Here is a 24,291-nt window from a genome sequence, read left to right as displayed (position 1 = left end):
TCTCGCTCCGCCCCCTAGGCTAAGCCCGCCCCCTCCCTTTTGTCCCCGCCCCTTCCGGCCCCGCCCCTCAGTAGCCCCTCCCCTTCCGGCGGGGCGGCGGTGGCGGCGGGCGCTGCTCGGCGCTGCTCGGCGCTGCTCGGCGGCGGCTGCTCCGCGCGGCCTCCCCCGGCCCGGCCCGGCCCCCCCGGCCCCATGGCGCTGTGCAACGGAGACGCCAAGGTCAGTTCGGGGCCGGCCGCGGGCCCGCCGCCTGCCCGCCCGCCCTCCCGCCGCGGGCACATGGCGCGGCCTGCTCGCCCCCGCCGCTTTGTGCCGCCGAGGGGCCCGGGCCTCCTGCAGGGCCCGGCCGCGGCAGCGAAACGAGCCCGGGGCGGGCCGAGCCCGGCCCCGCTGCGCCTCGGGGAAACACTGCGGGAGCTGCCGGGCCTGGCCGTTACCCTGCGGCGTTCCAAAGCGGCTCGGGGCAGGGCTCGGCGCGGGGCGGGTCGCGGGGCAGCGCTGCCCCTGAGGTACCGGGGCTGGGCAGCCGGGAGCGGGTCGGTTGGCCGGCGTGGCCGGTGTTTGGTGGTCAGGCACAGGCAGCATTAAGAATCCTTGGTGTATGAGATGGTTTCCAGGTTGGCCTCGTCATTTAAATGAGCCAAATATAGATTTTTTCCCCCCATTTTTCTCTCGGGATGTTTAAGGCCCGTCCCCTGGCCCTGCTCTCCCAAGTCCCCAGGTGGGTGCCACCTCGAGGGCTGTCAAACCACGCGTGGCAGTTCCCCAAACCAGCCCTTTCTACGGGATGTTTTTGGGAATAGAGCAGGGGATGACAAGGCCCTCTCCCTAAAACCCTACTGAGGGGAAAAAGAGCTTTTATCAGAGCCTGGAGCCTCCCGACCAGGCAGAGGGGCTGCAGCCCGGGCTCCCCACGTGCCGGTGCTGGGGGTGTTGGGCTGCCTCAGGTCCTCGTCCTCCTGGCACGCACCCGGCACACGGACGCAGAGGCTGCGCTGCCATGTTGGCTGCACGTTGACAGCATCTGCTTCTTTCTGGATGTCATCAAATGGAGTTTCCCTTATTAAATTTGGATCCAAAACCTTGGAGCTGTGCCTTTAAATAACCAAAGCCAGATCCTGCCTGCCTCGCTGCTTCCTCCCTGCCCAGGATTTATGGTGGCGTTCCTGTGGGGCCCTGCTCCCTGCGGGGCTCCTGCAGCCTCACGTTGGGGCACAGCCGCGTTGTGCAGGGGTTTGCTGCCTGTGTGCAGGTGGTGCTGGGGTGAATCCCTTTGTGCCTGGGTTAAGCAGCGGGATGTGTGCTGGGATGTGGCACAGGGAGAGCGGGCAGCGTGCTGGGAGGGCCGGGAGGTGGCTGTGGCTCCAGGCCCACATCTGAGGGGCTGGTGGAGGAGCAGTTTCTGGGCCAAGACTGCACAGTTTTGTTGTTTTTTTCCTGGTGAGATGTGCGTTGTGCTGCTCGTCTCACCACATCCCTGTGAGGCAGTGCCTAAACGCCTTCAGCTTCACCTGAGGAAAAACCTGGCTGTAAGACGCTGCCTTCTGAGATTCTTGGGAGGGTGTTGAGGGGCTCCCAGCGAAACTCTGGCAACGAGCTAGTATTTGGAGCCTCAAGGAGCCAGCAGTTTGCCCTTTGAGCCAACAGCTTGGTTTTATTCCTAATTTTGTATTTATTACCGCAGAACACAAAGCTGCCCTGCGGAGGCGGCCCCCTCTCCTTGGCCCCCTCAGCTGGCTGGCAGGGCTCTGTCCCTGCATGGCACGAGCTGCAGCGCTCTCTCCACAGCTATATGATTCAAGGCTTTTAATTTTTTTTAAAAAAAGGCACTAGAAAGGGTAGCAGCCCCAAGGTTGATGGCTGTGTGCTGCCAGAGCCATGCAGAACGCCGTGCTGTGCTGCAGGTTGGGGTGCCTTCCTTGGCGGCTAGAACAGCAGGAGCCTCCTGAACTGTGGGTCAAGGGCTGCGTTGCCTGCTGCAAACACACGGAATATCTCTAATGTGCCAAAATAAAAGCTTGAAATGGTTGCGAGCTTCAAAATGTGTTCTGAGGTAGCGTTTGCCAAAGTAAAACCCTTCCCAGTTTTTTCCTTCATCGAGTTACATTGGCAAGGGAACAGCGTAAGTTTGAAGTTAAGGAAAAAACAACCCTGAAGTGAGAGGTTTCGTGGGCAGCAGAGGTTTTTCCATGTGAATTCCCTGGTGTCTGGCAGCGCGGTTGAGTTCACATCTACCCCGAAGACCCTGCAGTGAGGGCATTTCCGTAGAACAGTGCCTCCACGGGGTCGAGGAGAGCTGTCGCTTTGTCCCATGCACAAACTGCAATGCTGGAAGGCTGCATTCAAAACTTGCTTTAAAAAAAATGTATTAAATATTTAAGCAGAGGCATCTGTTCTCAGTTTGTCCTCTCTGCACTCTCTGGGGGGTGGTGTCGAGTGAAAGCTCTGCGGCTGAGGCAATGTAACGGGGGAAACTCATTTTTCCTCTGCCCTGCTCAGAGGGGAAGCCCGGTGCTGCTAATTACCGCGTGGAGCGCTGGGCTCTGCGCAGAGCTGAGGGATGGGGAAGCCGGAGTGGCCGTGGTGGTGAGCGGGGCCTGGTGCTGCGTTGTGGAAGGCTCCCCCTTAATTCGGGGAACAAGCTGCCGAGCTAATCTGCAGCACGTTTGGTTTCGGGGATGGGGACGGCGTGTGTGTGTGCGAGCCCCCTGGGAGGGCCGTGCTGACCCAGCCCTGTTGCAGCCGGACAACGCGGGAGGAGAGCTGAAGGACGGGCAGCACCACTACGAGGGAGCCGTCGTCATCCTGGACGCGGGCGCGCAGTACGGGAAGGTGATCGACCGGCGGGTGCGCGAGCTCTTCGTGCAGTCCGAGATCTTCCCCCTGGAGACGCCAGCCTTCGCCATCCGGGAGCAGGGCTTTCGGTAGGTCCCAGAGTGGGGCCGCGGGGCTGGGGGGCTGATGCTGCTCCTGATTGTACCCTCAGCTTGTCTGCAGAAGCACCCGAGTTTTGCTGGGTGAAACCTGGGCAGAAAGGCTACTTTTTCTACGCTTGCTTCTTGTTGCAGTGCTGTAAAATGTCATTTTAATCATTTTCATTTACAAATATGATGGAAGAGGCTGCATTTTAAATGAATATCCACAGAAATTGCGATGGCCTTGCTGTTGTACCTGTTAAACCAGGGCACGCAAGTTTTGTGAGTTTCTAAAAGTGATTTCCTTAGTCTGACGATGAGAAGCTGACTATTGAAATTACTGTAGCTCGGGTGTCAGAGAAGTTGTGAGAAACGATGCCAAGCCATTTCTGGGAAGCAACTGAAAAAATGTATCTGGAAGTGCCACGCGTTGTTTGCAGCAAGGAAAGGGCTCGCAGCTATGCAGTACTTCGTGCAGTTCTTTGGTTTTTTATTTATGCTTGCCGGGGTATGCCTCTGTTTGTGAGGGGACAGTAAATGCCCTGAAGGCTGCAAACCATCACAGCCCTTAACAGTCCCGCAGCAGGCTGTACGTGCCTTCCTCACTTGTGCCACACAACAGATGCAGCAGCGCCGTGTTGCGGAATCACATTTTCCTAATCAAGGCTAATTAGTGAGGCAGCAAACAGGGCAAGTCGGATAGGAACTCAGCTGATCTCCTGCAAACAGAGGGGGAAATCCGGGAGCTGCTGCACCTCTCGGGCGTTTTGTCATGGCAAATAATTGCTGTTTGAAATGCTCTCTGTTCACCAGGTCACTTCTCGGGGTTGAGGTCGTGATTTCAGCTTATCAGTCACACAGACTGGGCACTAAACTTTGTGTCCCCAGCCCTGGTCAGTCACCTGCATGCAGGAGAGCGTGGCAAACACCAGAGCTAGCCGGGTGCCTTTCTGCAGTGACTGTTGTGAAAATGTGCTCACAGTTTTCATGCAGCATTTCGATGCGGGCTCCACGTGCCGTGGGGGTAGCCTGGTGTCCGAGTCACAGCGCCTGGCATCAAAAATAAAAACCAAACAGGCCTGGGAGCTGCCCTGTGCTCTGTGCTAAGGTTTGAGGTAGGCAGCCAGATGGAAGCCTTTGCTGAATTATATTTCCGTATTGCAGAGCCTTCCCCACAGCTCTGGCAGCTGCAGAGCGCTCCCCAGTGCTCCCGGCCAGGCAGCAGCTGTGGGTGCGGGGTGAGGGGGCGTCAGTCTGTGCGCTCAGACACGTTTCAGACCCGTGGCGTGGATCCTGAGGTCTGGACAGCAATGAGTGCGTTAGGCTGTTGGCATTTGGATGTGGCTCCTGACGGCCTGTGCGCCACTACGAGCAGGCTTGCCAAGGCTGGTCCAGGCTGCTCTGGAGGTGGTTTAAGCCGAAGCAGAACGAGCTGCCTGCATAGCAAAGCAAGAAGGTGTGTAACAGGGCATGGGGCTGCCGGCAGGCTTTCAGAACTGCACCCCACACTGCGGTGCCTTCTGAGGACAGCTGAGAAGGCGCAGCTAGCATCTTGGGCTGGCTTCTCCATTTTCCTCTCACACCTCCCAGTTCATTTTTGGAAAACCTTTGTGTTCTGTGGGATTTTCATTGGCATTCTTCATTTTAAAAATACTTTAGCCACACTTACAGATTAAATTCATATTAAGTAGTGCCCTGCACGTACAGCTCTGGAGCAGATGCCTCACAGAACCAACGGGGCTGTGGCTGGAGGCACCTCCGGGTCCCTCTGCCCCAGCAGGGCCACCCAGAGCAGGGCCCAGGGCCACGTCCCAGCAGCTTTTGGAGGTCCCCAAGGAGACCCCAGCACCCTGCAGCACCCACCCGGCACAGAATTGCTTCCTGGGGGCCGGAGGGGCTCACCTGCTGCTGCCCACCACACCCGTGTCCCACAGAGGTGCCGCCGACGCCGTGTCACGACGTTTCGACGCAGCGACACCCCCTGCCCGCCTCAGCACAGCCCACTCCTGCTGGCTAAAAATGGAAAAAATGCTTGTGTCGGGGCCTGCGTGGCAAACCCTCCAAATACCAGTAGAAAAACCGTTTTGTGAGGTGTACCAAATCCCCCACAGCTTCCCTCCCAGCCCACGCTGCGTTTCTCTCTGAGGGATGTGACGTTCCCTGCTGCTGCCCGGGGCCGAGGCCTCGCTGGGCCTGCTGCAGTGCCTCGCGGCCAGCCCCTGCTCTCTCATCCCCTTGTAAAAGCTTTAATTTTCTCTTACAGCTTGCAGTGGTCGCTTTCCACGTGAACCACTTGCACATTTGCTAGTCCCAAGGCCTGGCTCGCACCACCTCGCAGTGCAGTCACTGGGAGTCAGGGGCCGTGTTCGCCCCTAATTCAGAGATCTCTTCTGAACGCAGCTCTCCTCCAGATGGCACAAGCAGTGTGCAGTGTATTTCTGTCTTCATGTTCATGCCCTGCGCTTGGTCCTAGCCGTCCTGCTTCCCTCACAGTCAGCGCTCGGCTAGGAATTGGAATCGCAGACACATTTTAAGACTGCTTAGATTTGACTTTGTTCAAACTGAGGAAATACTTCTCTGGCAAACTGCTGTTTCTGCCAGCTATAGCACAGCAAAGCTGAACTATCTGTATTAGAATCTATCTCGGGATATAGAGAGTTACTAAGAGAAGTATAAGTCCATGTCACTGTTCAAATAAAGAGGTTTTAAAGTAAGCAATGCGTTTGAGTTAATTAAATCATCTCCTGTCTGCAGAGCTATCATCATATCCGGAGGACCAAACTCTGTGTATGCCGAAGATGCACCATGGTTCGACCCCGCGATATTCACAATAGGAAAACCAGTCCTTGGGATCTGCTACGGAATGCAGGTGCTGTGGGGAGAGCTGTTTGCCTGCTGCTGCCTCAGTTCTGACGCTAGCTAGAGCTGAGCGGCTGCAGGACCTGCTTTGCCAACCTAAGCACTGGGCCGTGTATGCAAAAGATATTTTTAAGGTGCTAATTGGTCACTGAGCATGCTGGGTGCTCTTCTCTTGCTTCTGCAGTATCAACGGCTTTTCTCCCTGTTTTACTGCTGTGAATTGAGTTCCAGACTGCATTTTTTGTCACAATAAACGCACCCCGCAGTCATTAACTAGTGCCATCTAATTGATACTGAAAAACGTGTCCCTCATAAACAGAAGTAGTTTTTACCTTTGTTTTTCAAGCATAGAATGTTTCTAGCATAGTTCTTAAGAGTGTTTTTTTTTTTTTTAAAAAAAAAAAAAAGCACAAAACACTTATTCCTCTTGTGACTCTCTGGTGACCCTGCAGTGATCTAGTAGATCCAAGCTGAGTGAAGAAACAAACTCTCGAGGGGGCATAGGACAGGTTGGGTGCATGACTTCTGCGTGTGCATCTTGTTTTTTCAAGGTTAGCAATTTACTAGGCCTTCAGAGGTGCTGAATAATGGCTGGAAAAACTTCTTGAGAAAGGCTGGCAATTATGGAAACAATGTTGGCACTCCCTCTTCTAAAGGGAAATGTGTGCTGTATTAAAATGGAAGTGCCTTAAAATGTCAAGCAAATTAAAAACCACATTAGCTAGCCTAAAGCAGGGGAGTTTCTCAGGGCTGACTTTACGGAAGGAAATCAAATGTGTGTGTGTTAGCACACCACTACTTTTATTATAAAAGGATGGAATCAGTCAAGCACAGCAAGTACAATACCAAACTAAATCTAAATAACTTCTCACAGCAATGAAACAGTGTAGTCGGGAGGTGAAACTAATTTTTTTTAAGGTAGCAGAGTGTGATATCAGATGAGTATAACCATGAAAAACTAGCTTAGTATGTATTGGCGGGCAAGAGCTGTTGTCAGCTGCAGACAGAGCTGTAAAGATTAAAGCCTTATTAAATTGTGCCATGCTTTTTCACATAAGCTTCTTGTTTCGGCAGATGATGAATAAAGTATTTGGAGGTACAGTGCACAAGAAGAGTGTTAGAGAAGACGGAGTGTTCAACATCACTCTGGATAACACGTGTTCGCTGTTCAGGTACGTGCACATTTTCAGGGATCAAAGCCATGTGGGTAATACTGGCCTGGAGATCGCTGGCTGGGCGAGAGGAAGCGTGCGTTTAGGAAAATGAAATTGCACCCATGCTCATCATGTAATTTCACTAAAACCTTTACAGCTGTGACTAAGCAAGTTATGTGTTTAAACAAATACTTAGGCATAACTTCACAGCTAACTCTAGAAACTTGGGTATGTTTGCTTGAAGTGTTGTATAAACCCCTTAATTCAAAGTCAGATGTCTTCATTGAGGCACCAGAAGGTGTACGGCAGCACAGGAGTGTGGTAAGCTCTTGCATCCTCCTTGGTTGTGCATTGCTTTATGTTGGCTGGCACCTACCTAGTTTTTGAAAGGTGATAGAAAATCTGAAGCCATTCGTTTTCTACCTTCCCACCTTAGAAAGAAATCAGATAATCTTGGTAGTTCATCAACGTCCCTCAAGTTCCTTGCAATAATCATAATGTTTTATTCATTCCTGGAGGTCTGAGTTTATTAACTTTTTCCCTCTGCAGCTACTATAGAACTGCCTAAAGTCTAGGGTGTCCAGAGCTGTCCTGAAGACATTGTGATTTGATCACAAAAAATTCAGTGAAATAAAAAACAGGAGAATACATATCCTGACTGGCTCTGAATGGCTGTGTGTGTCAGAGAGGGGACGTTTCAGTGTTGGAATGTTTTAAAACAACAACAAAAAACCTTCTGAATTCAGACAAACTACCTCTTGCATGAAGGCTGTGTTGTACAGGAACTTAGGGAGGCTTCAGTGAAGGGATCTCAGTTGGAGATGACTGTTTCTGCTAAGGAAATCCTGCACGTGTTCAAAAAGCGTCTGGCTGATTGGAATGCTTTCCCTGGTTTTTAGGGGCCTTCAGAAGGAAGAGCTTGTGCTCCTCACTCACGGGGACAGCGTGGATAAAGTAGCTGATGGATTCAAAGTGGTTGCACAGTCTGGGAACATCATAGCAGGTATTTATTTTATCCTGAAATTGTCTTTTGGTAGTCTTTGTTAAAGGAAGGAATTACGTCAGACTACCTAATTGGAACCAAATGGGAAAGGAATATTTCCATTTTTTAATTGCCAAATAGTTGAATTGTTTTAAGCAAGTTCTTGGATGTGTTTGCTTCCATGCTGCGTTGTCATGCTAAGAAAGAAAGAAATAGACATGGAAATGAGTGGTCTTGTTTTGAATTAGTGGTTTAAGGAAAATGTAACTAGATTTTTACAGTTCGTTTATGTTATTTTAAAGTATGCAAGTATTGTTTCTCTTCAGAATAAAATATTGCATTCCCTTCAGATAGGGGAGAGGAAAACATGTCCCATAGTGTGTGCAGTGTAAGTGGAGGGGTTTTTGCACTGTGATGGTACAAATCAAACATGGTTTAGTTATTAAAGCTTGATTAAATTATTATCGAAGTTAGAGAACAATATTTTACGTACTGCTCTTAAATCAGATAACTAATTAGAGAAAGTAGGCAGATTCTGAGTATTATGTAAATTCCCTTTTCAGATTAATTACATTAGAAGGGCAACTTTTCAACTTCAAAAGGAAATAACTTCACTTCTTGTACCAGGAGTGTTAGTGTGAAGCTTGGATGGCAGATATCAGATTTCCTGAATTTCTCAATAGATCTGCTAATACTGAAGCAAGCAGATTCCTGCTACGAATGCTGTCATGTCATTAATCATTTATAGAAAACAAATGAATTGCACATTTTGGTGAATGACTTCCCAGTGACAACTCTGAAATGTTTCAACTCGCCTTTTTTATTTTAACATTTTTAAAGGACATGCAGTTTCAAAAGTAGAGCTTAATGGATTTGAAGCAAAAGTGTGTTTTTGCTGTCTGGATATGCATTTCACTTCCAATTTTTGTGCTATCCTTGTTTCTTTGCACCATTTAAGGTATAGCAAATGAATCTAAAAAACTGTATGGAGCACAGTTCCACCCCGAAGTTAGCCTTACAGTGAACGGAAAAATGATCCTGAAGAATTTTCTTTATGATATTGCGGGATGCAGTGGTACCTTCACGGTGGAGAACAGAGAACTTCAGTGCATTCAAGATATCAAAGAGAAAGTGGGTTCATCAAAAGTCCTGGTAAGTAGATCCAGTTGAAGTTGAAAGATGACTTGTAACAATCTGACAGAAATGCTGACGTGGTTAATGTGGGTAACTTGAAAAATGCAGAATTGTCATGGTTTGGGTAATACATTAAACAGGTTTGAGAAAGCTCGTACCCATTGCACAACAGGGTCAATATGTTGTTTGGCTTCTCATTTTCCTCCAAGTCATTGCTGGGAAATCAGTAGTTTTTCATCCTTGTAACTGTATCTGAATTATTAGTTAACACTTTCCCCCTAAACAGCTGAACAATTTTTTTTTCCTTTTTTTCCTCATCCTTAGGTTTTACTCAGTGGAGGTGTGGACTCAACGGTGTGCACTGCTCTCCTAAACCGAGCTTTAAACCGCGATCAGGTGATAGCTGTACATATAGATAACGGATTTATGCGCAAAAGAGAGAGTCAGTCAGTGGAGGAGGCACTCAAAAAACTCGGTATTCAAGTTAAAGGTACCGTAATTTCCTTAAATATCCTTGATACCACTAATGATGTGTCTCGTCTCCAAAAATGTACATTTAGGATTTTGTTTCATCAATTTGAATCATCCTCCATGGTTCACAGACTGCGTACCAAAGCATTGATGTTCATCTGGAACAACCTAGGCTGTCACAAAATTTCAAACCTGAAGCATTAAAGCCTAACTCGTGTGCTGGGATCGTACCCTGAGCTGACCCGTCTCTTCTGTCCCTGGGGAATGGCAGCTGGTGGTGGGCAGCTGGGGCATGCCTCTGCTGCTGATGCTCGGTCACTGTTCTGCAGGTGGACAAGCAATCTTCTTCAGCTGCTGCAAAACTCATTCGATTGCAGTTTTCTTCAGTAGCTTGGTTAACAGTCCTCCACTGAGGCTTTCCTTTTTGTCCCATATCACTGTCTTTTAACACCGTGAGCTCGTGTGGGTGATTCAATGTGATTATAGCCAGAAATCCCCTCCCAGGGCTCTTTTTCACTCTCCCAGTTTCTAAATGAGTGCTCTTTAGTTGCTTGTGGAGTCGCTTGTTGAGAAGCAGTCTCATGACTGCAAGCACTACATTGGAGAGGGTGGAAGGTGCCTTGTCTTGGCTGATAAGGTTTCGAGTTTTTGGTGCCCAAAGAAGGAAGTCAGAGAAGACATCTTATGTATGGATTGTGCAGGTGATGAGAGCTGCTTTATACTGTCCAGCTGGTTTGTTTTATAAGCTATAGCTGCCTCTTCCTGGGGCTGTCTGTGAGTAGTGTTGTCGTTGTCTTGTGTTTTGGTCAGGAAGTGTGGTTCTAGGTGAGCAATGTGTTCCGCTAGGCTGCCGGTGTGACACAGTGCAGGGAGCTTCCACAGCAGCTTCTGGCAGCTTGGCCTGTAAAATCCTGATGCGGTGAAGGGCAGAGTTTGTTCTGCACACATCGATGCAGGATTCTTTTTGTTGTTGTTTTGTTCTAGTGAAAAGCTAGGCCTCATTCTTGCATTCTCCAAACAGATAAATCTGGGTGCTGGCAGGCTGCCAGAGAGACAAAGGAAGGGAATCCCTTTACTGGAAATGCTCCTTCTGGAGGTCGTGGAGTTCAGTGCTGGTAAAAGATGCCGGAGAACCTCCCAGCTGATCTCTGCATTGAGAGCCTCTCTAAATCAAGAGGGATAATGTACCATGAGTAAATAGTGTATCATTTAATTGCAGCTGCAGAAGGGCCTTGGGGAAATAACTATCCTGTAACCATTTAAATAAAGCACCTATCTAAGAGGGGAGACAAGAACTGAACTTTCATCCTGTTGCCTAGCCTCAGAATAAGAAAAAATTGCCCTCCAGAGTATGTTAATTAATGAAATAGAATACTTTTGTAGCAGTTAATTGTTGAGGTATCAAACAGGCCTATTTAATGCAAACAATAGTGAAATGACTGAAACGTGTTTGTTTTTTTTAAACAGTAGTAATTCTTATTTTTTGCAATCTTACATACAAATCTTTACTGATTTTGGCAACAAATTCCCATAATTTCATGCAGTGGTGAATGCAGCTCATTCGTTCTATAATGGTACAACAACTCTGCCAATCTCTGATGAAGACAGAACTCCACGTAAAAGAATCAGCAAGACCTTGAATATGACTACAAGTCCTGAAGAAAAAAGAAAAATTATCGGTGACACCTTTGTTAAGGTAATGTGTATAATTATTATTATTTATTTTTAATGGTTTCTAGATACTTTTTTTTTACCTCAGACTATTTCATTTTAAAGCTCTGTGCACTCAGTGGCATCAATGGTCGTACAAGTAGTAGGTGACCTAAAAAGATGTTTGTGCATTACCCTGAGCCTGAAATTTTTGCCAGTCAATGAGTGGTCATAGCAGGAGTAACAAACTGCACTAGACCCACCAGCATCTTTAGGTGTAGTCTATTGGTTGGCCATTTGTTCCTGTGGCATTGACTTTTATGTCCTGATTCCTCACCAAAAGGGTGAGTAACTCGCATTTGGGCACACTTCTGTTGTTTTGCCATTTCTCATGTCAGCTGTCAGTACTGGTGATGCAGGGAGAACATGATGCTTAACAAACACTGGTGTTCCTGTGCTCTCAAAATACTCTTTCCATTTGCTTTTTAAAAAAATAAAAGCATGGCTTTAGGGGTGAATGTGAGCAGTAGGCTACTGTCATGATTAGTCTTTGTGTTTATTGTTCATGTTTCAGTAGCTCAGTAGCATTGTCAGGAACAATCTATTTAGACCCTTGATAACTGAAAAGTGGATCAAAACCCTTCTCTTTTTCTTCTGTACATCTTACAGATTGCCAACGAAGTTATCGGAGAGATGAACCTGAAACCTGAAGAGGTGTTTCTTGCTCAGGGTACCCTCAGACCTGATCTCATTGAAAGCGCTTCCCTTGTTGCAAGTGGCAAAGCTGAAGTCATCAAAACTCATCATAATGACACAGAGCTGATTCGGAAGTTAAGAGAGGAGGTAAATGAAAACGAGGATACTGCTGTTTCCATCTGGTTCTCACAGATAGGAAGCTGATTACCAAAAATGTGCTGGAAAGTTTTGCTGGTACAGCTGGCCTGTGTTGATGTGGCCCTATAACTGTGAGGTTGTTTAGGTTCTATTCTAGTATGTTGTAATTTATTACACTTCTTTCTAGTTGCTGCATTCTCACAGTAGTCAGAATTCTTTCAGTATTGTCCAGCATTGGATACTGGGGAAAATATCAACAGATTGAGTGCGGATTCCTTCCGTGTGAGCAATGCTGTTCACGGTGGCAAGCTGAAAACTTTCTCCTTGCTCTTTTGTGTTTTTAACACTCAAAACAAGCCTATGTCTCAATAAAGAAGCAAAACCAATACCAAATGCAGAACAGTACGTAAAGGCTTTTCAGACAATTGTAGTCTGATTCCACTGGAGTTCATGATGTAATGGATCACTTACTCTTCCCTTTGTATCCTGGTCAGAACATCAATCATTAGGCAACCTTTTGTAACGGCATTGATTGCCCAGCTCGAACACATTAGGGATTCAAGCAACAGCAGTGAGGGTGCTTTAGTGAAATGATTGTCAGCTCCAGTTGAAATTCTGCTCTTGAACTTGGTAGCGTTCAGCACCAGCACGACAGGCCTGGAATTCTCCTCCCTTGAGAGAGAATGAGAACAACGCTTTTAAGTGAGGCAAAAGCTAGGGATAGCTCTTTCAGCTGCTTACAGGGATCAGCTCTCTCTGTTCTTAAGCAGCTTCTGCATCAAGTCACTGGTAGCCTGGTCAGCTCTCTGCCAGCAGTATGTGGAGGTGCACAATCTGTTTGCCAGCTGTCAATTTAAGATCCCACAGATCCTTCTGAAATGGCTCGCATGTACACCTGTGGGTAAAGATGGGGAATTTGCAGACAGTGCAAACGCGGGGGATTGAACTGGTGACAGAAGACAGTCTGAAGATATGCAGCCCATGCCCTGTCTTTTTGATTGTATTCACAGTGGATTAGCATAATCTAAAGTCCAGAAAAGCTTTTTGAATACATTTCTCATGCAGCAGTCTTAAATATGAGCATATAAAGCAAGCGTAGGAGACTGCACCATTTTGCCTTTTCTGGCATTAGAATGGTGAACGTTCTGGCTATTAAAAATACTCTAAGAAAGAACCAGCATGTGAGACATCAATCACATAGCAACCCTGCTGGAAGTTTCTGTTCCTGGTAAGTGCTATGTAAGTGACCAGTCACAGGAGAGTTACCTTGCATGATCTGCACTTGTAATATTCATCACTCTACAAAGTGTTTTCAAGGCTTTTAAGAGTGGTTTGAACATCTGGTGAAGAGAAGAACAGTCTGAATTTCTGAAGACAGTCAGAACCAGCTTGGCCTACAGGTGTATTTGCACTGACTGAGCCATTGATGGTTTTGGCACACACACAAACTTTCCTGTCTAATCCCCGCTCCTGTAACTGTTCTACAAAGCCTACATTCACATGAATGTTCCTTTCCAGTGTTTATGTAAGTGTTGGCAGCTGATGCTGTAAAAAGCAGGCCAATTTGACTGCCATGACCTAAACTTCTGAGGCTTTTTGTTTAAATCTGTGAGCTAGAGTGTAAAGCACTGTTTCTTTTTTTTTTTTTTTTTTTTTTTTTAGGGTAAAGTAATAGAACCTCTGAAAGACTTTCACAAAGATGAAGTACGAGTGCTGGGAAGGGAGCTTGGTCTTCCCGAGGAGCTGGTTTCAAGGCATCCCTTCCCAGGTATGAGAGTCTGTGCTACTTAGTGAAAGGCTACGGGTGGCCTCAGTGCTGTTTAGAAGATGCTTAACCTGCAGAATAGATTTATGTGGGAGCATAAAACTGAACTCTAAACATAGAACGAAACTGATGGATTTACTGAGCAGGATCACAGCTTACTTAAGCAGGATCTTTTTTTCAGGAGAAGTGTTTGAGAGCAGCTTTATTATGTATAGTGATTAAAAGAAAAGATTTATAATTGAGTTCTCTTATAGCTGTATTTGTTTCTTTTTAGTTGTATAAGCCAAAGCAAGAATTATCAGTGAAGTGCAGCTGAATGCTGTCTAAGCTGTCAAATGTGTCTTGCTTGAAATAATGGCCAATGGCTGCCTGCCCTTCTCAGGGGCAGTTGCTGTTTTGAAAACGATTGCATGGAGAATAACAGCAACAGTTCTCGACCAGAAAGCATCAAAATATATAATATAACCAAGTCCACATCCTTTTAAGAGGGGTATGCTTTTCTTTTCGTGTTTTGCAAATTGTCCTTCAGGGTGTGTAGTAGCCACTGGCAGAGTGCATAGGCTATCCTGCTAATGCACCAGCATCGCATGAAATTAAAGAAACTGTATTCAGGCATTTCCAGCAAATTACGTTTGCTTTTGGATCAAGTAGTTAAAAGGTTGAGTAGCCTTCAGGGGTCTTTAAAACAGTGGAGACTCAACTATGATATAACCATCTCTTTCATCCAAGCTGCCTAGCAAAGGGAAGGAAGAGGTTCCCATTTGCTTTAGCTTGCTACCCACCACGCTTCGTCACCACTAACTGCTGCTTTACACCTACAGCCAATTGAAAGTGTAGGTAAATAATGCTTACCTGTATTGTTCAGAAACCTCATTCCCGAATAAACTGCTTGCTTATGGTTTTGGTTTGGTTTGTAGGGTGCTAAGGCAGTGGAAGTATAGGTATGATGGCAAGCAATACTGTACTTTATGACTGACCTGAGGCTCCAGATGCTGTTACTGTTTTAGGTTAAAGTCAGTTTTCGTGTTATTTAGCATAATGTGTTTTCAACTTTACGCTGCAGGTCCTGGTCTGGCAATCAGAGTGATATGTGCTGAGGAACCTTACGTGTGCAAAGACTTCCCTGAAACAAACAACATTTTGAAAATAGTTGCAGATTTTTCTGCAAGTGTTAAGAAGGTAACAAAACTGCTCAATTCTAATATATACAGAAGTACTGTAGTTCTGTAGCACACTGCTGTAAGATTGACGGTTCTGAAAGTTAAAAACTACTTATTTGTGCACTTTGGGAATAACGTATTCCAGTCCAACTCCCTTGAAGCCATGTGGTACTGTGCAGTAGAATTCTTGGAGCCATGGCTATGGCAAGTGTTGAGCAACTTCTGGAAAATGGAAGTTTGTGTACCTTTCAAATAGTAAATAAATTCTGTTTTAGTTAAAATTCATGGAGGTTAGGATTTCTGAAGATACTTCAAATCACACAGTATCGGGAAAAGGTTTTCCCTCCCTGAAATACTTGTAACTTTTTAGGATTGCATGTCCTGACAGTCACTGAGTGCCTGAATGAAAGCACAAGAGGGAGAAACTAGCGCTTGCTAGATGTCCCAGCCAAACAAAATTATTAGTTGATGGTATTTAAGGTCTCAATCTGCTGACTGTTGTGACCTTCCTGATTACTGTAAGCTCCTCACTCAAGCTGAACTGCAGGGGTCTGAAAAGCCACTAGCAGAGGGTAGCTCTAAGTTACAAGGTCAGAACAACTTCCAGAACTTTATTGAAGAAACACTGAAGGGGGGAATGCTTACAGCTGCTTTTTCTTTAAAACGTGTCAGATTGCAGTGTTCTGTAATGTGATACTGCTTTGTTCTGTACCTGAAGTAAACCACAAGCGTGAGAAATACAGCTTTGAGAAAGAGAATAAACATAGAAAAAGAGCTTCACCTATGGCTTTGCAGAGCTTCAGCTTAAAATATGTGCAATTGCTTTCACTAAAAAGTTGTTGGTAGATGAAAGGTATCTTGTAAACAGTTCCAAGGGCTAACTGTGGACTAACTTTAGGCAGCTACTTAATGTCATTTGCATTGTGTAAATTCTGTTTGAGCTTTTGAGGGCTTTACTTAAAAGCTATTTTTCTGCATCGTTGCACAGCCACATACTTTGTTGCAAAGGGTCAAAGCATGTACAACTGAAGAAGATCAGGAGAAGCTGATGCAGATCACAAGCCTACATTCACTGAATGCCTTCTTGTTACCCATCAAAACCGTGGGAGTGCAGGTAAATGAATTCATTCTAGGGATATTCTTAAAGCTGCTTCCTAGCAGCGTGGTAGACTGCTGTGAAGCTTAAGAATTGCTGCTGTAAGGTTAAAAAGAAAGGGCTTGACTCTGGAAAATAAACATCAAAAGAAGATGGTACCTGTGTCATTATTGCTTGTCAGTGCTGGTAGTACACAGATGTCAAGAGATCTGAGCAGACACATGGGTAAATGCCAAGTATGCTGTTTGAGGATGTCATTACTGCTGAATAACGTCGGTCACTTACCACAGACAGTTTCTTCAGGCTGTTCGTAATCTTGTAGACCTCTGCCATAATCCTGTTGCCTCCTTCAAGGCTGAGGAGTCCTAGATTAAGTTGGTCAAAAAAAAAAAAAAAAAAGACAGCTTTTTATATTTGAACAAGTTTGTTCAGTTGAATCTGTAGCGTAGTGTTTCGTTCCCTCTCACTCCTTTGCCAATGCCATGGGAGTTTTTGTGGGTGGTCCTTTGTATTTCTGTCACTAAATGCTGAGCTGGCATTCTCGTGGAATTGCATATAATAACTTGGAGGATTTCTTTACTCAGTGATCATAGCTGTCAGGTGTCTTTTTTTTGCATTATCAGTATTGAATTACAACCTTTATTATCAGCTGCTTAATCTTGCATCTCTTCTGTAACTCCTTGCAGTCAGCTCTTGTCACTGTTTTAAGCAGCAATATCACCAGCAGATTTCTGCACTTTGCCACAGGCCTTTCTCAGCTGGTGCCCTCAAAATCCCAATATTCAGTCAATCCCTGTGGTCTGACCACCTTGTCTGAATCTTTCCATTCTGAAAGCTTCCCTTTTGTATGCTCGTGTTAGCTGATGAGAGGTCTGTCTTACTCTGATTTTTCTCACTTATTTGGTGTCTCTGAGCAAACTGATTTCAGCAGCTTAATGTCTGCTAAGTGTTGACACCAAGTATGGTCCTGTAACTCACAGGATGAATGGGGAAGGTAGCGTGAATTATTTTGGCAGTGAAGTTCATGTTCGATTACTTTTTTCTTTTTAATTTATAGGGTGACTGTCGCTCCTATAGCTATGTCTGTGGGATCTCTAGTAAAGATGTTCCACACTGGGAGTCTCTTATGTTTCTTGCCAGACTCATACCACGCATGTGCCACAACATAAACAGGTAAGTATTCGCTGTTCAGAATTGAACTGTCTTTATTTCCGATGGTCTACTTAATGTATGGAAGCTTTGCACTCACAAACTCTCCTGTTTAATCTCTGGTATAACTTCTACACATAATATGCCTCCTATGTGGAGGTTACAAATGCACAACCGATCCAAGCTTAGGTTTATTTCTGGAATCACTAACTTGAAGAAACTCAAAGTTTAGCTCCTCATTTTAAGCACTTGATTAGACAACTTGCAGTTAACTTAGGCAGAATCTTTTTTGAAAGATGCTGAGCCTGTTGATGTGCTGTGATACCATGCGGCATCTTGCTTTGTGTCAGAAAGGGAATTTACATAGGACTGTCAACCCCAGTGGTATGAGGAAAAGCTCCAAAGCTGGGCACTTTAATCTTAATTGATGCTTCTTGTGAATATGCATTTTCTTCTGAAGTTGCTTAGACATTAAGTCAGTTCCAGAGAACGTAAATCCTCCATGCCCAGCTGTAGACTTTCTGACAGAGCTGTTTATAATTGCTTACAGCAAAGCTTAATTTTGTCACTTCAGTGACACCTGCTGAAAGAGCTGCTGTTCTTGGGGTGAGACCTTCAGTTGGAAGAAACTCATGTGCAGAGGGAACGAAAGAAGGCATGAAATCAGGATTGTGTGTGCAATGTAAAAGTTTGTGCTGCATTTACAGCATTGCTGTTGTTTTTGAGCTCCTTTTGGGTTTAATGCTTCCCTCCTGAATGTACCACTTCCCTGGCACCTCTGCCAGATCAGGGTGTGTTTCTCAGATTTTTTTGTTGGTGTTGATAGAGACATTGAAGGGAGCTGGGAAAGCTGGCAGTTTGAGGAGTGAGCTGAAATAGTTGGGCTCCTGCCCAGTTATGCTTGCAGGCTTCATACTACAAACAAAAATAGGGAATGTGAGGTTTGAATATTTTCCTGCTTTGGATTTTAGATGAGCGTTCTTGATTTGTATCTACAAACTCAAACAACTTGTGTGAATGCATCATGGTAAATCCTTTTGTGAGGCCAGTCGGTCAGTGTTGTACTTTGCTTTTTGTTCAAGAATGTATGAAACAGATTAAAACGATCAAGTTGTTGTGACTGGCTTGAATTCAGAAGATAATTTCAGAAGATAATTTAACAGATGTAGTGATGTAGTTTTGTAAACAACAGTGTTAGTGCCGTGTGATGAAAACACAGCTATTCCTTAACAAACAAGGTTTACTGTTCAGTGACGTGGCTTTGGTGGCTTCCTCATAGAGCAGAAGACAGAAATTGTAAGTACTTAAGTAGCTTTCTTAGCATAATCTTAACTTTTACTGACATCAAAGTAAAACTGAAAAAACATCTGCGATACCACTGAGTTAATATTGCAAGAGCATAATCCTCTGAAAAACTGAATAAGTAACAGCGGGGCTATTGCCAGGCTCTAGCAAACCAAAATAAATGAGTACATTTGACTTGCAAAGCTAGTACTCATGTTTATAGAGCATATCCATTAAGTTATATTAAGTTCTAGCTAGTGGCTAAGGAGCAAAATCAGATATTCAGCTTTTTTTTCAGGTTTCATTATCTTTTCTGCGATACTAACACTGTAGTCTTCAGGCAATCTGTTTCATTCCACTTAAACAAAACGTGTCCCTGCCATCTGGCTTGTTTTTCAGGGTTGTGTATGTGTTCGGTCCACCAGTCAAAGAGCCTCCCACCGATGTCACGCCCACGTTTCTGACAACAGGAGTCCTCAGCACTTTACGTCAAGCTGATTTTGAGGCTCACAATATTCTCAGGGAGTCTGGTAGGTATTTAGCCTAGTCCCATGAATTAGGCTATTGTTTCAAGATCCTTCACACCACAGCTAGAGGAGAACTTTCTCACAGCCGGGTATTGCCTCCCCCTGATCTGCTCCCAGTTCTCCCACACAGGACTCTCTCAGTGCCTAGGTATTCTCTTCTCCTCGTAAGGGTGGAGGTTTGCCTCTGAAACCTTGCACAGCTCAGAGGTGGGAAACTTCTGCAAAAGCCACTGTTAGCCACCAGAAAGTCAAATACCAAAGCAAAGAAAGTCAGCCAAATAGTCAAGCAGATATTTCTCCTTGCTGATGATTCAGTCATCAGTATTTGTGTGAAGTAAATGAACCATGTAAAGACACTTGGCATGGTTTCAAAACCGTGCTTTTATGTGGAAAGAAGAGACCAAATACTAAGTTCTTAATGGTGGTGGTGCAAACTACCTGTGCCAAAGTGGTTTCATGTTTTTTAATTTAAAGCAAATACTGTATTTGTAAATCCAACAATTTGAGGCTAGTAGATGGCATAATATTTTTTAAACTTTTAACATCCCACGATGCGAAGGGACAACTCAGTTCTTTTTGGAATGTGACAGGCTGATTCTAGGAACGTAGGAGTTCTGAGGTTTGGGTTTGGTTTTTGTTTGTTTGCTTTTCCTTAATAACAGCTGAAGATGTGATGTATGTGTGATGTACGCCTGGGGAGCAGTTCATCAAAAGTGTATATTTTGTAAAATCAAGTGACAAAGGATATCTTTTTGAAAATGCATATTCTGCTTGCAAGGCTCTCTTACCATAATTTGTACAAAAAGAGCCTCAAAATCTTATGATAATGCTGTCAGTTACAGCTGTAAAATTAGAGATTTGTCTCGCTGTTGGTGATGCTTGGCTTTCAGTGAGTCAGTCCACACAATAAGACGTGGGTTAGCATGGAGTGAAAAGCATCCTGGTGCTGGCAGGTCAGGCTGGTGCAAGCAGAGTTGTGAGACCCCGTGTCAGTGTCAGAGTGCCTTGGCACTCCGCCACGCACCTGAATCTCAAACCTCTAGGTAATTTCAACAGTGACATCTAGGGTGCTGGGTATTGGCTTTCAGAAGGGCATATTAAAGCAAACAACAAAAAAGCATCTGGAGTTACCAACAACAGAGAAAATTAAAAACTTTCTTTTAAATATGTCAAAGACATCAAACTACTTTCTCTGGAAGTTAAAGAAGGAATTGCTAAGTGGTAAAGCACTCTACCATGGCAGTTGCTCTTGTCTTGGTTTCACTGATGAAGACTAAAAGTTTCTCAAAAGATACACTTTTTATGGGAGTGACTGTTGGGCTTGATGTGGGAATCTCTGGAATTGCACACTTATGCCGGGTTGGAAGGAATTAGATCCTGAATTGCATCCACTGTCAATTACAGGGTTAACAGAGATTTCCTAATTTTGTTCTGCATGCCTGCAAACGCTGAAGATTATTTCAAGTGGCAATTCAGTGTATACACCACTAATTACATAATTGGATAATCAGTGGGATCTTCTGAGGCGTGGCAGTGAAAAAATCATAGAACTACCATAGATCCTTCTGTGTTATTGGAGCTCTTAGTGTAGCGTTTGGAGTACGTGTAGGGAAGTGCGGTGAACTTCTATCATGTTTGTGGGTTTTAAACCAAAACAAAACAATTTTTTTTTTTGAAGGTTACGCCGGAAAAATTAGCCAGATGCCAATAATCTTGACACCGTTGCATTTTGATCGAGACCCCCTACAGAAGCAACCTTCTTGTCAACGATCCGTGGTTATCCGAACTTTCATCACGAGCGACTTCATGACTGGTATTGCAGCAACTCCTGGTAATGAGATTCCAGAAGAGGTAATACGAATACGGGTGTTCAAGTTTCTTTTCAGAACGATCTGGTGCTGTAGGTGACTTGTTCTGCCTTTCTTCTCTGTTTCTTGATTGTTTGTCTTGATTCTGATTCTTCTGGGAAAGGATCTCGTTTTTTCTGTGGTGGTTGGGAAAGGTGTGGTGGTGCTCTGGGAAGAGCTACCAAAATGAGAAGCTGGCAGTGGTTTCTGATGGAAGTGACAATCCAACAGGCTTTCCAGCACAGCTCAGCCGAAATACCATACCCTGGAGAACAACTGCCAGTGGACACTCTTTCCCATAGATGCTTCTTTCTGTTAGTTTTTAAACTTTAGAGCTCCCTTTTTTGCTTTAAAAGTTCATCCTTGCACTCAGGCTGCTACTTTGTGTTTGAGTGTGGGTGGGCTGGAGACAAGGGTCTGAAAAATGCCTGAAAATGATTGATAGCAAAATCTAGCAGTATACAATAAAAGGTAATTTCCAAGAAATCATTTGGAAGCTGAAGAGCTGCTGCCTTAAGGGAAGCGTATTGTGTTTGACGCTGGTTTATTACCAGTGCCAGAAATCAGCAAGTTCGGAACATAGCTACAGATATCATAAGCTAGAGGTTTCCTTCAAGTTGTTTTCATTTCTTAACTGGTGGTAATATTCTAATGGCTATAGGCTTTTTCTTTCCTGTTCACAGCAAAATTAGGATGAACAAAGTTTTCCTTTTTTAATCTTTTGTAGGATAGTTTTCATCAGGTCTGCATTACGTGTTTTTTTTTTTTTTTCTGATTTTTTTTTTCTTTTTTCCACAACAATAGGTTGTGTTAAAAATGGTTGTGGAGATAAAGAAGATTCCTGGCATTTCTCGGGTGATGTATGACTTGACATCAAAACCACCAGGAACTACAGAGTGGGAGTAATTAACTTTTTTTTATTGAAGTACTGTGTGCAGTCTAAACCATATCAGAAACCATTCCCAGTGTTGACATGCAGTACTGTGAAAGAGTGACTGGAGCTGCTACATCCCATCCGACTCCTCCTGGAGCGTAAATCTGCAGTTTAGAGCTGTGTGGGAATAACTGAGCGGGGCTGAGGATTTGTACGGGTAAATGATCCTGGCAGCGTTGCCTGTGCGCAGACAGATTCCTCTTGCTTTGGCCTTTGTCTTACTGTTCCTTCGCGTTTCCATGTGGTTTATTGTAACTGTCATTTCAACGTCTCTTTGTTTTTGTACACTGTGTATAAAGAGACAGTTTATTTACTTCTACCAAAAGCATTGTTACAGCCTAAAAATGTAAAAAGAATACTTTGTGACCAACTGCTTTTGAACAGATTTATTATAAATAAATATTTTGCCAAATGGAGTAGTGGGTACTGTTGAGTTGTGGAATTAATGTGTATCTGTTGTGTACTGTTAAGCCTGTTCTATATTGTTTGACGTATTAGCCCATGGCAATAATGTTGAGTTCCAAAAGAGCAATGCTGAAATGTTACGAAATTACTTTCTGTCTGTCTGTCTGTCCTCGCTCCCTCTCACATCACTTGCTAGGTGTGCTGGCTGGTAACAGGCGTGTGTAGGCTGACTGATCTCCAGCGTACAGGTCCTGCACGCGTGCGTGTAAAGTCACAGACCGTGAGGTGTCCTGTGTGCTTCTGGGGACTCTCAGAGAAGAGTAAAAGTGAGAGTGCAGCTGTAAAAGCTGCGGCACCAGAGCTCCTGGACATGCAAATCCTGTTTCTGTTCTCCAGTGCTTATGCATCAGTCCCTTCACAGCCTGCTGCCCATGTGCTTGCGTTATACTTGATGACATTTTATTTTCTACACTTTCGCTGTTACGGGATTTTTTTTTTTTTTTGTATGTATTGTACTTAGCTTGATTTTTAAAATCCTGGTAGTCATTAGTGTGCAGTCGCAGTACTGGAGGTGACATACCCAACCGATACCGGTTCCTTCCATCACGTGTATTCTGCTGTTTATGTAGTTAAGCAATAATTTGAGAGATGGTTACTTTGGATGCCTGTGCTTTTCTGTTCTATCGAGGCAAAGCTGTTTTATCCACCTAACAATGTCCAGCATGTCCTGCAACTGCTGTCTGTGGAGGTGCAGCGTGTCGCAGCTCTGCCCTCAGCAGCTTTCTGGGGACCTCCACCAGTGGAACTGCTCCTGTGTACCCAGGCTCGTCCCTTTTACCCCCCACTTCTTGAACAGTTGCCTTTCATTCAGCTGCAGGATGAACATGGCTTTTTGAGGGTGAAATGCTTGGTTTAAACTGTTCAATAACATGGGGTATTTCGTGGCTGTAGCTGCCTATATTTCCACGTACATAGATTTGTGAACTGGACTAGCAGTTGGAGTGTTTGTTCTGTATTCTGTTGCTCGCACATGTTTTCCTATGGTTTTTACATTTACCGCCTACACGTAATGGAAATTTAATTTCTGCTTATCAGATATGGCTACTTTGTGCAAACATTATTTTTGCCTGTATTACTGAGAGATTGCTTTTCACTGGGGGAAGGAGATGGCGAGTCCCAGCCCTCTGCTCCTTGAAGCCACTTCAGCCGCTGGGGAGCACAGCAGCCCGGCGGAGGGTGGGCATATCCTGGGCTCCAGAGAGCTGCCCCCTGGCCATGGCTCTGCCCCTGGCAGCTTCTGTAGCTCGGGCAAGTTGGTCCTAATCGATACAGATCTCAGCTGCCTCGTTTCTAAAATGGGGCAGCAGTTGTCACCCATGTCCACTATGAGCTCTCTGAGGAGCTTTTTGCTATGTAAATGAAGCGTTGTTAACACACCTTTTCTTACTGGACTGTGATCTGTAAAAGCTGCCGGTCAAAGCCCCTCTAACTCAGTGTTTGCTTTGGCAGAATCCATTTTTACAGCATGGGTTCTGTTGAAAGCAAACTTTTAATATATATCTCATTTCAAAAATCCCTAATGAAATCATGGCCTTATAGTACATTTAAATTTTTCATCAGAAAAAGCTGAGGATAGTTGTTTTCATTATTGTGTTGGTATCTCATACGTAAATGGTGCAACGATGAGAAACAAATCTCGGTGTGATGCAGAAACACTTCAGCCTTTCAGTGCTGTAGCAGTTGTTGCTTTCTGTACGTAGGCTTGCTCTCGCTGCCGCTGCCACGTTGTCGGTTACCTTGACAGCAAATAGGGAAAACAGAAGGAATAGCTAAAAAAAAACAATGCAGGAGAATATAGGGCACCTCTTAAACCCCAAACCGCCTCAGTTCTGAGTGAGACACTTCTAGCTTCTCCCCGTGTAAATAATTATGCAGTGTAGAGCCACGTAGTTCTGGTGCAACTGGCAGCACCCGTGGGTAGCAGTGGCTGTGTCCATGTGCTGGGGCTGCAGCCCCCAGGCCCCCCGACCCACACCTCCAGCACGCTGGGGCTGGATGCTGTTGGCTGCTCGTGGTGTGCTTGGTCCTTTGGGTTGCACCTTACCTAGGGGTGTAACGTGTACCT

At 45.1% G+C, this 24,291-nt stretch overlaps 1 protein-coding gene across 1 annotated transcript; it reads left to right on the top strand.

Annotated features, from left to right (window-relative positions):
* Positions 1-88: 88 nt before the first annotated feature.
* GMPS (guanine monophosphate synthase) lies at positions 89-22,177 on the top strand. The gene is made up of 16 exons (XM_084529556.1): positions 89-219; positions 2,743-2,924; positions 5,670-5,784; positions 6,849-6,946; positions 7,828-7,931; positions 8,869-9,062; positions 9,369-9,534; positions 11,060-11,211; positions 11,835-12,008; positions 13,662-13,767; positions 14,828-14,943; positions 15,913-16,038; positions 17,078-17,193; positions 18,853-18,983; positions 20,659-20,831; positions 21,632-22,177. The coding sequence occupies exons 1-16, from the start codon at positions 193-195 to the stop codon at positions 21,731-21,733; spliced, it is 2,082 nt and encodes a 693-aa protein (XP_084385682.1). The 5' UTR covers positions 89-192; the 3' UTR covers positions 21,734-22,177.
* Positions 22,178-24,291: the final 2,114 nt, after the last annotated feature.

The sequence above is a fragment of the Aythya ferina genome (genome assembly GCF_964211825.1).
Source record: "Aythya ferina genome assembly, chromosome: 9".
Lineage (NCBI taxonomy): Eukaryota > Metazoa > Chordata > Aves > Anseriformes > Anatidae > Aythya > Aythya ferina.
Note: the sequence above shows the minus strand (reverse complement) of the source record. Positions and strands in the feature narration are given on the sequence as shown.

Coding starts and splice junctions, on each gene's coding strand:
- GMPS (XM_084529556.1), top strand. CDS start 193: ATGGCGCTGTGCAACGGAGACGCCAAG. Junction 11,212..11,834: donor TCGGTGACACCTTTGTTAAG/GTAATGTGTATA, acceptor TACATCTTACAG/ATTGCCAACGAAGTTATCGG. Junction 12,009..13,661: donor TTCGGAAGTTAAGAGAGGAG/GTAAATGAAAAC, acceptor TTTTTTTTTTAG/GGTAAAGTAATAGAACCTCT.